Source organism: Odontesthes bonariensis, chromosome 18 (assembly GCF_027942865.1).
Source record: "Odontesthes bonariensis isolate fOdoBon6 chromosome 18, fOdoBon6.hap1, whole genome shotgun sequence".
Taxonomy (NCBI): domain Eukaryota; kingdom Metazoa; phylum Chordata; class Actinopteri; order Atheriniformes; family Atherinopsidae; genus Odontesthes; species Odontesthes bonariensis.
This window is the reverse complement of record NC_134523.1, coordinates 27,822,531-27,836,630: the sequence shown is the minus strand read 5'-3', so window position 1 is coordinate 27,836,630 and position 14,100 is coordinate 27,822,531. Positions and strand designations below refer to the sequence as shown.

General features: G+C 40.4%; 1 protein-coding gene across 7 annotated transcripts in view; it reads right to left on the bottom strand.

Moving 5' to 3' along the window:
- pleca (plectin a) overlaps window positions 1-14,100 on the bottom strand; it is a 183,516-nt gene that overhangs the window by 37,436 nt on the left and 131,980 nt on the right. For all 7 annotated transcript variants that reach the window (XM_075449162.1, XM_075449163.1, XM_075449168.1 and 4 more), the window contains 3 exons: window positions 10,665-10,831; window positions 1,229-1,344; window positions 469-575 (listed from right to left, as the gene is read on the bottom strand). In XM_075449162.1, coding sequence (XP_075305277.1) covers window positions 469-575; window positions 1,229-1,344; window positions 10,665-10,831 — 390 coding nt within the window. The remainder of the gene's footprint in view (window positions 1-468; window positions 576-1,228; window positions 1,345-10,664; window positions 10,832-14,100) is intronic.

Here is a 14,100-nt window from a genome sequence, read left to right as displayed (position 1 = left end):
GTTTTTAAATTCATTTTAATTATTTTATTTGTTTCTCTTTATATTCTTTTATGTATTTTTAATGCTTCTTCCACTCCCTGCGGCAATGCTTTTATTTTAAGTAAATTACTTTGAATTGTTTTATACATGAAATATGCTACAAATAAATTTGATTTGATTTGAGGATCATTATAATACAAGTTAAACATGAATGGGCCGAGGATTGAGCCCTGCGGGACCACAAGTCACTGCTAAAACACAGGAAGGAAGAGAGGATTTGACGTTGAGGCTGTTTCTTGGCAGGAACACCAAAAATTTAGTTTTTGACTTTGCTTCGACCCTCAGGCCCCAAGAAATGTCTTGTAAACAGACTTCTGACCTACTTAACATGGCAACAAAACAAACGAAGACCAAGTTAAAGATTAGGCTGTGTACTTGTGAGAAGTAAAAAAGCTGAAACATCACTAAACCAGAAGGAGAGGGACTCACGTTGGCTCTGACACCATCCTGGACGTCCGGCACTCTCGGCATGGCATCGTACAGAGAGGAGACGTACGTGATGATGGACTTCTCATCTGGATGGGGCACGTCCACATCTGCAGAGAGACGACAGGAAGGAAAGCTGTCAGTTACACGGCTGAGGAAACAAAAAAAGGAGGTTCAACGTGCTGCTGCTTCACAGAGAAAAAACAGTTCATTCCTGTTCTGCAGCAGATTTAACATCAAACCTTGACAAGAGCTTTAAGTGAAGTTTAAAAAGCTTCATGCACTTAGAGTTTCTGAATAAATCTCCCCAAAAGGCTGCTGAGACTCTGTTCACTGGAAAAAATCAAAGTCTTACCAAGTATATTTGTCTCATTTCTAGTCAAAATATCTCATTACACTTAATATCAGACACAATTGCCTAACAAGTACCATTTCAGCCAGATATAGGAACTTGTTTAAATACAATACATCTGGAATATCTTGTTAAGTGAAAAAGTCTTTAAAACAAATTGTTTTGAGTCACATATCACATGAAACAAGCTTTTTTTGACATTTGAAGAGGTTTAAGCTAATTTCAAGATAACTTTTATCTCAAAAGTCCCAAATAATCACATCTTATTTCAAGAAATCTTGACAAGCCGATTTTCACTAGTTCCATTAGCAGATTTTTTTGCTTATTTCAAGCAAATTCGTCTTGTATTTGTTGTTTTTTTCTTACTTATTTTTGGAGGGGCATTTTTTTCTAGTGTGGGATTCTGCTCACCTTCAGGGTCCAGCAGTCTGGTGACACCCAGCTCTCTTTCTGCCACGCTGAAGGCCTGCTCCAGGTTCTCCTGGTTGGTCTGCCGGTACACCTGACCCATGTCGATCAGAGTGGGCCTGTGGGCAGCGCAGACACCGTTAGTGTGGTTAAAAATCACCATATCTCTGCCTTTAACGTCATTTTGCACATGGATGGTGAACTCGCAGGGCTTAATCTGACAACTCACCCCCCCATTTTCTCGATAGTCAATCGAAATAATGAAAAAAGTCAAACGTAAAGACCAAAATCTCATCAATAAGTGCTAAAAACCAAGAGATTTACAGTTAAACTTCACGTTTAACATCTCAGAAGCATCACCAGAATTAAAGGTTTCCTCTCCCAAAAATACCAGGAGAAACTCATCCATGCATTCATCTCCAGTAGACTCCATCACTGTAATCGTTTTTAAATTGATTTGAATTATTTTTATTTGTTTCTCTTTATATTCTTTTATGTATTTTTTCAATGCTTCTTCCACTCCCTGCTGCAATGCTTTTATTTTAAGTGAAGCACTTTGAATTGTTTTGTACATGAAATGTGCTACAAATAAATTTGATTTGATTTGATTTGAGGATCATTATAATACAAGTTAAACATGAATGGGCCGAGGATTGAGCCCTGCGGGACCACATGTCAGTGCTAAAACACTCGAAGGAAGACAGGATTTGACGTTGAGGCTGTTTCTTGGCAGTGACACCAAAAAGGAGCTGGCAGGAGCCCTGAAGAGGCTCAAAGACCTGGAGGCCCTAATAAATTTGACTTTGACTTTGCTTCGACCCTCAGTCAGGCCTCAAGAAATCTCTTGTAAACAGACTTCTGACCTACGTAACATGGCATCAAAACAAACGAAGACCAAGTCAATTTGACTTGATTTGATTTGATGATGTTTAAAGGCTGAAAACAGCAAAAAATGAACAAAGAATGATCAACTCTAATTAGGGTTGCCAACCGTCCCTTGAAAAACGGAATCACCCCGTATTTAGAAACAACAGCACCTGTCCCGTATTACTGTGAGTGTCTAAAAATAGTCAGTATCATGCCAATGGAAATGAACAACGGGGCTTTATATGAAAATGTACGGTAAACTTGTTCCCAGGCCCTGTCCTGCTCTGTGACCAATGAGCTGACAGCATATTCACACCCGAGAATACGCTGTCAGCTCATTGGTCGAGGAGGTACTGTTGCTCGAGGAGAAGATAGCGGAAGACAACAAGGCAGCACGCATGGGTGACAGACAGTAAGCACACACTTCTTTAAGCAATCGTGGACAAAGTACTCAAATCCAGTACTTGAGTTAAAGTAGTAATACTCATGGTCAAATCATACTCAACTACAAGTTCAAAATTTTATTTAAGTTAAAATACTGAAGAACTTACTTTTAAAAATACTTAAGTATTCAAAAGTACAAAGTACATTTTCTAATATCAGTACATTGCTGTATTGTTTTATGAATGCTTTTACAGAACCATGTAACTCTCTGAAACCACTTAATGTAGACTTTTTGCACCACTCTGCTACAAAATAACAACAACACGGCAGCTCTGAGCTAACAGTGCAATTGTACGCGTTCATTCATTCATTGGTCTTAAAGTATTGGTGAAATAAAGACAGATAATAAAAGGATGTAAACGGATCTCCAGTGACCTAAATATCTTCCGAAGGATGCCGACTTTCACCAAACTGTTATCGGTTAGTAGATGAACGTATTTTATGCCACAAAAGGTCCAGGTTTAAAAAAAAAAAAACTTTTCCTTTAAGAAAGATACTTATTTTATTCAGTTGATTTTGTTATTTTGTATTAAAGTGAATTCCTGAATAATAATTTGTTTTCCATGTGTTCATGTCACTCAAAAAATATGCATCTAATTCAATTCAGGTTGGAGTTAAATAGTTAAAAAAATCGTTTCACTCACAAAAAAATGGGCTAAAAAATTCACCAGACCAGGAAGGGGGAAGGCAATCGGGTCTTCTAATGAGGTGTCCCTTAAGGCTCGTGTATACTTCGCAGCAGTGTGTCGCAGTGAGCTTCTCGCAGACACGACGCAGTTATTTTTGATTTATGCCTTGAAGCGCTGTCTGCGCTATGTTAATCCCACGCCACAACGCAAGAGGGACAATCACGAACAAGCTAGGATTGTGGGTGTTACGGATACGGAGGTCATTCAACAACAATGGCGACTGGATGAATGCGCACTTTGATTGAGATGCAGCTGATCGATCTAGAAATAGAAGAAATATTGCTACTACTGGAGCTGGCAGAGAGGCGAAAGAATCGTCACGGTTAGCACGGTTAGCACGGTTAGCGTCAGCCGGTTAGCAAACCGGAAATACGCATAGTGTAGAGCGTTGACCAATCAGAGGCCTCCTTTCTCTCCTCCCTGCGGCGACGTCTGCGGCACTGTCTGCGGTGAGTTAGAATTTTGAGGAGGTGCACCAGAGAGTCTGCGTAGTGTCTGCGTAGGGGGTGGGGGGGGTCCATCAGTGTTCGAATTACGGGGGGTACCGGGGGGGGTCTGACCCCCCCGATTGACACTTGATACCCCCCAAATGGAACTAAATTACACTTTTGGGGGGCACTGAAAAAATTGATCTATTATTAAAATCAGGTGTTGTCAATGTGTACTATGAATAACCAAATAAAATGCGTTTTGGAACACCCCTTCAATGGACTGTACCACCAGCGGCCGTTTCGCATGTTCGCAGGCAGCTCGCGCATAGTCCAAAACATCGGCAGCACTGAGATGCAGGGTTTTGATGCCCGTTAAAATGATGTTTGAGATGCGAGCGCGTGGATTTAAGGTGTCATGGTGGAGGTTTCCCGTGATTTGTTAAATGAAACTGCCAAATCAGACTAATATTATTTCAACTTTAAAAAGCACTGAACTTACAAACACTCAAGACAGGTGACCGCCCTTCCCTTTCTCCCATGAGAAAAAAGTTAGCCAAGGACTACATCAGAGGAATTCCATCGAGTCAACATGCACAAGTAGGCTAGTCTCAGTTCAAAGACAGAGGCGGACTGCTCTAATCCAGAATACACCAACCAACATACTTGATGTCAGAAAATAAAGTACAAGGCTTATCATGTGTTTAAAGCACAATTGGAATAATATCATTTAACTAAGTTAGAAGAAGGCAAATGGATAGTGTGACTCCACCAAGCAAGAAGCAAGGATAGCTGTGTCTAGCAAGGAGGCAAATATGATAGCATGCCCACAAAGAGGTAGGAAAAATGGGATTCCTTACCATATGTCCGCCGTGACAAATTTAGGATTAATCATAATTTTGACTGTGTTTGAAGCCATTTCATGTAGCAGCTAGCAGTATACCATGACTACTAGCACCACGGGGCTGTCTGATAGCACTTTTCAATCTCAAGAAAAGCGCACACTGTTTACAGCGGACATTACAAGCTATGTTGAATTTGGCAGTTGTAGTCTGATAATTTACAGCTTGATTCTGTATGCGTCATTGGGTTCACTTTGCTGATTGACATTTCTTGATTGCGTCTCATGGGCACTACATAATGTAGGCTAGTTGCTAGTTTGCTAGTGGGCTTTTGGTAAGCCATACAACTGTTTGAAGTTGGGTTGTTGCTAGGTTTAATATATGTATTATTCTGGATGTGTTGGTTCTGCTGCTGTGCTTGTTGCTAACTGGAAAGTTAGCAACATCCTGCTGCAGCAACGTGTGTGAGACAAACTTTGGCTAGGTGGTTGAACTTGACAGTGCTGCGTGCAGATTTGAGCTGAATTCACCTGCTCAGCGCAGATTTTGCAGGGTTGCCAGATGATTTCCAAACATGCTCAAACCCCGCCTGGAGGCACTAAATCTAAACTAAACCAGTCTAAACTGAATTCTATTTATTTCTATGGCCATAGAGCCATATACAGATACAGAAAAACTCGCCCAATACCCATTTTTGCCCGCAGACGGTCATCCAAAACAGCCAAATCTGGCAACACGGAGTTTACGGAGACGAGTGCTTTGATGTGATCTTCCCGCGAACGTGGTCACTTGATTCATCTGAGGCTCTAGAAGGGAGTTTGCAAATGACAACGTATTGTTGTGTTTTACATATCATGATATTTCTTTTTGGGGGGGGGGGGTGTGACGTCATCAATTGATCCGCAAAAAGTCCGACAATCAGGCTTTATTAATTTTTCAGGGAGTTGGCAACCCTAACTCTAATCCAGGCAGCTTTAAAAAATGTGACTGGAAAAATGTTTTAATGTAGCTGGAAGCTGGTTTATCATGAGTTGCATGAATTTCCCTGACAGGAGGCAAGCAGATACAAGACTCCAAATCTGAAAGAATTAAAATTCCCTGATCAGATCCCACAGAAACGGATGAGGAGGCACCTCAGTGGAGCGCAGCCCGCCAACATGCAGCAACAAGCACGGAGCATCTCATAACTCTGAGACCATTAAAAAGAAAACGGCTTCCTCATGCCCAGAAATACCAAAGATTTATTTAAGGAAACGCAGTAAATTCCTCTGTTTTAGGTCTCCGTACAGGCCTCTCTGCGCGTGGCGTTCCTGCCGCGGTTCGGTCCCCAGGTAGCAGGCCCGCTGGTAGGACGTCCCGTCTCTGCTGAGGTGGATGAAGCGAGGCTCCGGCCCCGGGTCCTGCTCCTCGCCCTGGGAGCCTCGAGCTGAGCGGGCCCCGAGGCCCGAGCCAAAGGAGCTCTCGTTTGGGACGTCCTCGCACATCATGATGACCCGGTCCTCCAGGTCGCTGACGGAGCCCGCCGTGCTGCTGGAGGCGCTGTTCAGACGCCGCTTTGAGTAGAACTTTCTCTTCAGCTTGTGCATCGTGGAAACTTTTAGAGCTTTAGAGATGGAAAAGTATTAAAAGTTTATCCCGAAGCTGAAGCCTTATCCTCCATGTCCTGGCTGCAGTCCGCTGTGCATCCTTCCCTTCCTCCGCCCTGAAAGAATCCGAGCCAGAGCCACACCAGAGCTTTGCTCCGACCTGCCGAGCCTCCAGTGAACGTACCTCCGGGGGAAACTTAGTGCGATACGTTCCTACTGTAAGAGAAAACTCCCACTTTGAGGAGAAGGATGCCAGCTCGGCTGCTGCTGAGCTCGTCTCTGAGCAGCCACAGACTAAATAAAAGGTTTCAGCATTCCAGCAACCTCCCGGGCTTTAATGGGCAGCTGCTACAGACCGGGGGCAGCAGTGGGAGGGTTCCTCACTCAGTTACCGCCTGGTTACCGCCTGGTTACACTCTGAAAAGTGACTAAAGCTGCTCCGTCCTCACTTTGATCCCACAGGGAATGTTTGGAGAAGTTAACCTGATGATGGCAGAGAATCTGATTCTGCTGCAGACAACATGTTGGGAGCTTTGGATCAGAAAAAAATGGCTGATGTTCAAAACTACAGAAAAAAAGAAAGAAAGAAAGAAAGAAAGAAAGAAAGAAAGAAAGGAAAAAGAAAGGAGGGATAGATAGATAGATAGATAGATAGATGATAGAGGGATAGAAAGAAAGAAAGAAAGAAAGAAAGAAAGAAAGAAAGAAAGAAAGGAGGGATAGATAGATAGAAATATAGATAGATAGAAATATGGATGATAGAGGGATAGAAAGAAAGATAGAAAGAAAGGAGAGAAAAAGAAAGAAGGGATAGAATGATAAAAAGAAAGAAAGGAAAAAAGAAAGGAGGGATAGAGGGATATATAATTGGAAAGATAGATAGATGGATGATAGAGGGATAGAAAGAAAGAAAGGAGGGAGAGAAAGAAAGAAAGAAAGAAAGAAAGAAAGGAAGGATAGAGGGATAAATAGATAGATAGATAGATAGATAGATAGATAGATAGATAGAATTATGGATGATAGAGGGATAGAAAGAACGATAAAAAGAAAGAAAGGAGGGAAAAAAGAAAGGAGTGATAGAAAGATAGAAAGAAAGATAGAAAGGAAAAAAGAAAGGAGTGATAGAAAGAAAAAAAGGAAAAAAGAAAGGAGGGATAGATAGATAGATAGATAGATAGATAGTTAGATAGATAGATAGATAGATAGATAGATAGATAGATAGATAGATAGATAGATAGATAGAAATTTAAGCCTCAAACAAAGACTTTGATACACTTTAAAGTTCCACAGTCGGCCTTTAATCAGCCTCTGAACACTGAGTTTAGAACACGTTGCATCAGCAGGTTGGACTCCTGTTTCCTACAGCTGTGTTTCTGAGCATCGGTGGGTCACCATTGATGCAGCTCTGAGCCGACAGCAGAGACACCGTTGTTAAAAATGTTGTTAAAAAGCAGCACCAGGAACTGTGGGACAGACTCAGTTCCTTTCTCTCACGGATGCTCTGGTGTATCTGCTGCTAAAGGAGATGATTAGGGAGCTTTGAAGCTCCTTTTCTTAGAATTCCAACATGGCTGCTGCTCCGATACTTCGGTGCCGAAGCAAAACAGACCATTCTACTGGACCCGATGAATGTTGTCTTCCAGGGTGACATCTGAAAGCATGCACTACAACATCTCTGCTGGGACAGGAGGAGCAAGAAAAGGCCCATTATGGTGATAAAAAGCACAGTTCCAGAGAGAATGTCTGATGAACAGCAGTAATAAAGCCGATAAGTTCTTCATTTGATTGTTCAAGTAAAGTTATGCTCAGAACTGGGAAAAAGTCTTGAAACACCCTTTAATACATTATTATTAAATATATATCAAGGAAAAGTTTTTTTTTTAAAATAAGTTAAAAAAATAACTTTTAATAAGAGAAAAATACTAATTATTGTCTCAGTCAGACTAAAACCATCGAGATCCTGGTGCATGTAAGTTTAGCTGAGCTCACAGCTCAGACGCCGTCTTTAAGCTGCTTTAACGGTGATTCTGAGGTTATAAAATCAGGATTTTTTTAGAGCAGAGCGACCGTCTGGAAACGTTTAAAGTGAGTCTTAATGGGCTGATTTTCAGTCCCAGTTTCTGCCGAAAGAAACAGAATAAATATGTGAATGAGAGCAGTTTTGTGGGGAATTCAGCTGGATTAATCAACACTTAACTGTTTTTACTAGGGCTGGGCAACGATTAAAATGTTTCTGAGTTTTGAGCCCAAACGAAGCAAATAAAGAGAAAAAAATCAGGGGACCGAGGATTGAGCCCTGTGGAACCCCATAAAGTAGAGGAGCAGTGGAAGATTCAGAACCAGCTTTACAGACATGGAACAATGATCTGTGGCTTGTGAACGGGAATGTGAGCAGAGTATTCTAATAGCTGCTCATGTAAACATCAGAATAAACGAGTACAGACCAAAGTCAGTCTGTGGAAACATTTTTGGCTTCAGACCAGTTGATTTGCATCATTTAAGTCTCCTGAAAGCCGTGTTGAACAGATCTGACTGTCATCCAAACCGCAGTCTGACAGGACATGACGGATACTGATGCTGGATGAGTGCTGCTGGCTTCGGCCTGGAATGATAAAGTATTCTATGAATGCAGGACTGCGGTGGTGAGGATTAAACTCCCAAAATGCTTCTCAGATGAGCCGTGCTGACCTGCTTCTGTGTTTGCTGCGATCAAACTAAAACTACGGCTCAGAATCAAAAGCTTTTCTCTTCAATTCCCCTTGAATTCACAAAGATATTAAAAATAAAGACTTTAATTTCATTGTAATTAGGAAAAGTAGGAGCTTTTGAACAGAAACCATGTAAAAATTGACGGATTTATGAAGTCTGACGGTGGAATTGACATTTATCTTTATGTCTGATTTATGAGACACTAAAACACTCAAATGTGAGTTGGACATTCCTGTTTCTGACCCCACTGCAATAAAAAAAAAAGATGAAAATGGCACAATGTTGTGAAATATGCAAAAGGTCACAGAGAAGACCTTTAAAATGTGGGTAAAATTCCTGCCCTCCAGCGATAAAACATCCCATGTCCGGGCAAGTTTGGTGGAGCAGAAAATGTGCCTGAAAACTGAAAAATACTTTGATTATCAGCAGCTTCGTGCCATTAAGTAAGTGAATAAACTTTCTGTAATCTTTAAAGTGTTCCTGATCAACAGTTTTCCAGCTTTTCTTTGGATACTTTCTGCTTTTTCACTCATTTTCAGTCCATAACAGACAACTTAGCAAAGAAGCCATTTTAAACTGGATCTTTAGGCACTTTGTTCCCAGTAGCCTGTCACAGAGACGCATCATTTGTTCCCATTTCTTTAGCTGCATCTGTGAAAAACAGCTTCATAGTTTCAACTTTTTTGTACATTTATGTTTAAAACTGCTTTCAGTTACCAAAAGAGTCAAATTAATATAAGAAATTCAGTTTAAAAAAAATCCTAATCCCAAAATAATGAACGTTATCACGTCTAAAAGTAGAAAAGTAGGAAAAAACAGACAATAAGAATTATATGTTATTCAACGTCAAGAAAAAGTAAATAAGATTTAATTTAAAGCATAAAAAGGAATATAAGATATAATCTAATGACTAATTATGGAACAATTAATATAAATTACATGATTAAACTGTTTTATTCCACCAGAAATTAATAATCTAGAAGCTCTTTGTGGGTTTTAGACTGGAATTAAGATTTGTTCCCATTTCTTTAGCTGCATGTGTGAAAAACAGCAAAGATAACACAGTCTGACAGACAAAAAACAGGATTTCTGCAGCAACAAGGTGATTCCCAAAGAGCTGTTAGCTGAAAACTTGGCATATCTCAGCATGGTGTGCAGTGTGTCCTTAAAACATTTGAGGAAACTGGACAAGTGGAGGACAGAAGAAGAAGTGTCAGGCCTAAAGAACTATCTACAGCAGATGAACAGGATCTGAAAGTGATGTCCTTAAGAAAGAGGAAAAAATCCAGCAAAGACCTGACACAGGAGCTGAGAGATGCATCTGGACCTTCAGCTGATCCATCTGCTGTTGGCCCAAGCCTCATCAGAAATGGGCTCCATGGAAGGGTGGATGTCAAGAAGCCGTTCTTAAGGAAGGGAAACAGGGAGAAAAAGGCTGAGCTGTGCCAAAGGACACAAGAAGTGGGCTGAAAATCAGTGGCAGCAGGTCTGATGGAGGGATGAATCCTCCCCAGAGCCCGGAGCTCAACATTACTGAAGCAGGGTGGGATCATGTTGGCAGAGAACGGAACAAAAGGCAGCCCACATCCAAAGAAGAGCTTTGGGATGTCCTTCAAGAAGCCTGGAGAACTATTCCTGAAGACTCCTTAAAGAAAGGACAGAAAGCTCGTCTGAGAGGGTTCAGGCTGTGTTGGAGGAGAAAGGAGCTCAGAGCAGATATTCACTTTAAAGCTGCTCAGAACTGAACTAACTCTGGTTTTAACCTGTTATGTTCTGTGTTTATTTCCACGTTTCAGTGAATCTCTGCAGCTGCTTCCTGCTTTAATGGAAACATATAAAGAAACGAGGCCCCTGACTGAGCGTGCGTGTCTCACCTGTGTTTGTGGATGATGGCGTTGAAGAGCTTGCCGTCCCTCCAGCCGGTGGTGAAGTTGTCGCAGCGCAGGCCCTGGTATCCCTCCACCATCCTCTGAGACCACAGCAGCAGCTTCTCTTTGGCCGTCATGTCGTCCGACTGACCGTTCACCTGAATGTCAGATATCTGGGGGGGGGTAGACATTACAAGATCAGCTGCTTTTTACCATCTCTGTGCAGCTTCTGCTCGCCTTTAAAGAAAAAGGCTCAAAAGGATTTATCGTTTGAGTCGCTGGTCGAAGGGCAGAGAAAAACTTTCCACTTTTCCTTCACATTTCTTCCAAATGAGTCACATTTCAAACCTCAAACAGCTTACTTTAAATGTATTTTATTGTAAATGTACTTTTGTTACGGCCCCTGGCCTCTAGAGGATGTGCATGACTATTTGTGTATGCAGATTCGAGTGTGGGAGCACTCTACGGTGATTGGCTGCCTGGGAACTGCAAAGCTACGCTATTGGACCAGCGGGAGATGATGACCCAATCAGTGAGGTCCACCTGCGCATCATAAAATGCTCCTGAAGTCATTTCACCACGGGGGACAGCTTTAGGAAGTCATTTTGCTTGCTGCAGTCATTTGTTTAAAGGCTTAAGGAAACGTTGATTGAATTTGTACTTTTACTTGTTTGTTTGGTTTAGTGTTTTGAGTTCTAGTGTTTTCAATTAGTTGTTTGTTTGGTTACAGTGTACCCCCTCTCTTGTTTTGGAACCCTTTTCGTTGTAATAAATTATTTTTACACTTAAACTTCTTCCCTCTGGACACATTTATGTTGCCACCCTGATCCCCTAGACCTGGGGTCGTAACAACTTTATTTATCCAGCCCTTTACAGACAATCGTTACGATGTATCAAAGTGCTTTACAGCAGGAAATAAATAAAGAGAAGAATAAGTAAAAAAAACAACAAATACAAAACGTTTTTGCTTGAAATAAGCAAAAAAAATCTGCCAATGGAACTAGTGAAAATCGGCTTGTCAAGATTTCTTGAAATAAGATGTGATATTTAGGACTTTTGAGATAAAAGTGATCTTGAAATTAGCTTAAAAACCTCTTCAAATGTCAAAAAAAAAAAAAAAGCTTGTTTCATATGAAATCTGACTCAAAACTATTTGTTTTCAAGACTTTTTCACTTAACAAGATATTCAAGATGTATTGTATTAAAACAAGTCCCTATATCTGGCTGAAATAGTACTTGTTAGGCAGTTGTGTCTGATATCAAGTGTAATGAGATATTTTGACTAGAAATGAGACAAATATACTTGGTAATACTTTGATTTTTTCCAGTGAGCAGGTAATAAATAAAGAGAAGAATAAGTGAAAGCAATAAAATACAACAAAATCGATTAAGATAAAAGTGTCATCATGCTACTGGGTATTAAAGCCATCCTAAATAAGTAGGTTTTTAGCCTAGATTTGAAGAGGCCCAGGTCAGAAATAAGACGCAGCTCTAAGCTTTAAAAGAGCTTTAAAAACAAACATTAAAAGTTTAAAATCAGTTCCATAAAGGACAGGAAGCCAATGGAGGGAGTTAAGGCCACTTTTCCTTCACATTTCTTCCAAATGAGTCACATTTCAAACCTCAAACAGCTTATTTAAGGCCGCGTGACATCTATAAAAATCGCTGTTTTGGACAAAAACACAAACCATTTGTCATCGTGGAAAAAAGACGCCCGTTAACGGCAGCTGGACCGCGGACAGAATCTCCACGGGAGGGTTAAAGTGTGGCTGTGAGTCATGAAAAAACCACTCCCACATGTTTAACTTTCTCATGAGAGAAAACAAAATAAAGTGGGTGAGTCTCAGCAGATGTGCCAGATGTGTTCTTCACTGTTGCAGTGAGCAGTTGGTTTATGTTTGCATGCATCCATCACCCAGGAGCTGCCCGCCTATAATCTATAACCTGACCGGGGCTTCCACACTGGAAAAAATCTAAATCTTACCAGGTATATTTGTCTCATTGAGTATCTCATTACACTTAATATAAGACACAACTGCCTAACAAGTACTATTTCAGCCAGATACAGGGACTTGTTTGAAGACAATACATCTGGAATATCTTGTTAAGTGAAAAAGTCTTGAATACAAATTGTTTTGAGTCACATATCACATGAAACAAGCTTTTTTGACATTTGAAGAGGTTTTTAAGCTAATTTCAAGATCACTTTTATCTCAAAAGTCCTAAATATCACATCTTATTTCAAGAAATCTTGACAAGCCGATTTTCACTAGTTCCATTGGCAGATTTTTTTGCTTATTTCAAGCAAAAACGTCTTTTATTTGTTGTTTTTTTACTTATTTTTGGAGGGGCTTTTTTTCCAGTGTACTTCATAATGCAGAGGTTGTAAAAGGCTCTAAATGAAGTAGACCGGCTCAACAAGCAAATGGAAAGAAATAAGAACTACTTCTATGAGGGCCAAGCCGTTCTATTTCTTCTCTTCCTGGAAGAAGCCCAGTTGTGTAACCGCTCCTGTGTAATTTCACGGTTGTTTTTTTGGGGGGGATTCGCTGGTGAGTCAGAGCAGAACTAATAGTTTAATTTATCTTTTGTTTTGACAGGAAGGGTGGTGGAGGGAAAGAAGTGGGCAGCTCTTCCTCCTTTTTCTCAAAGGGAAGCCCTTTGGTTCGGGGGCACATCGGGGCCCAAAGTGACTCAGACGCTGAGAGGAAACAGCACCTCCACCCTCTTTTCTCACCGTCACGTAGCTCCATCATTAAGAGCTGGTCTGATCATTGTTAGAGAGGATTTTACTGAATAATGCAGGAAAACTTAACAATAGAGAGGATTTACAACCCAAATCTGGGAAAGTTCGGGATGTTACGTTAAAAACAAATTAGTGAAAAACACATTTACTTCTGACTTTTACTTCACTGCAGATGCAACGATACGAAAAGACGCATTTTGTCTCGTTAGCTTCATTTAATTTGTTCATACATTGGAAAAAATGCCCCTCCAAAAATAAGTAAAAAAAACAGCAAATACGAGACGTTTTTGCTTGAAATAAGCAAAAAAATCTGCCAATGGCACTAGTGAAAACCGGCTTGTCAAGATTTCTTGAAATAAAATGTGATATTTAGGACTTTTGAGTTAAAAGTGATCTTAAAATTAGCTTAAAAAGCTCTTCAAATGTAAAAAAAAAAAGCTTTTTTCATGTGAAATATGACTCAAAACAATTTGTTTTCAAGACTTTTTTATTTAACACGATATTCCAGATGTATTGTATTAATACAAGTCCCTATATCTGGCTGAAATTGTACTTGTTAGGCAGTTGTGTCTTATATCATGTGTAATGAGATACTCAATGAGACGAATATACTTGGTAAGATTTAGATTTTTTTCCAGTGTAAACATCCACTTGTTTTCCATTTCAGACCTGCAACACATTCCAAATAAGTTGGGA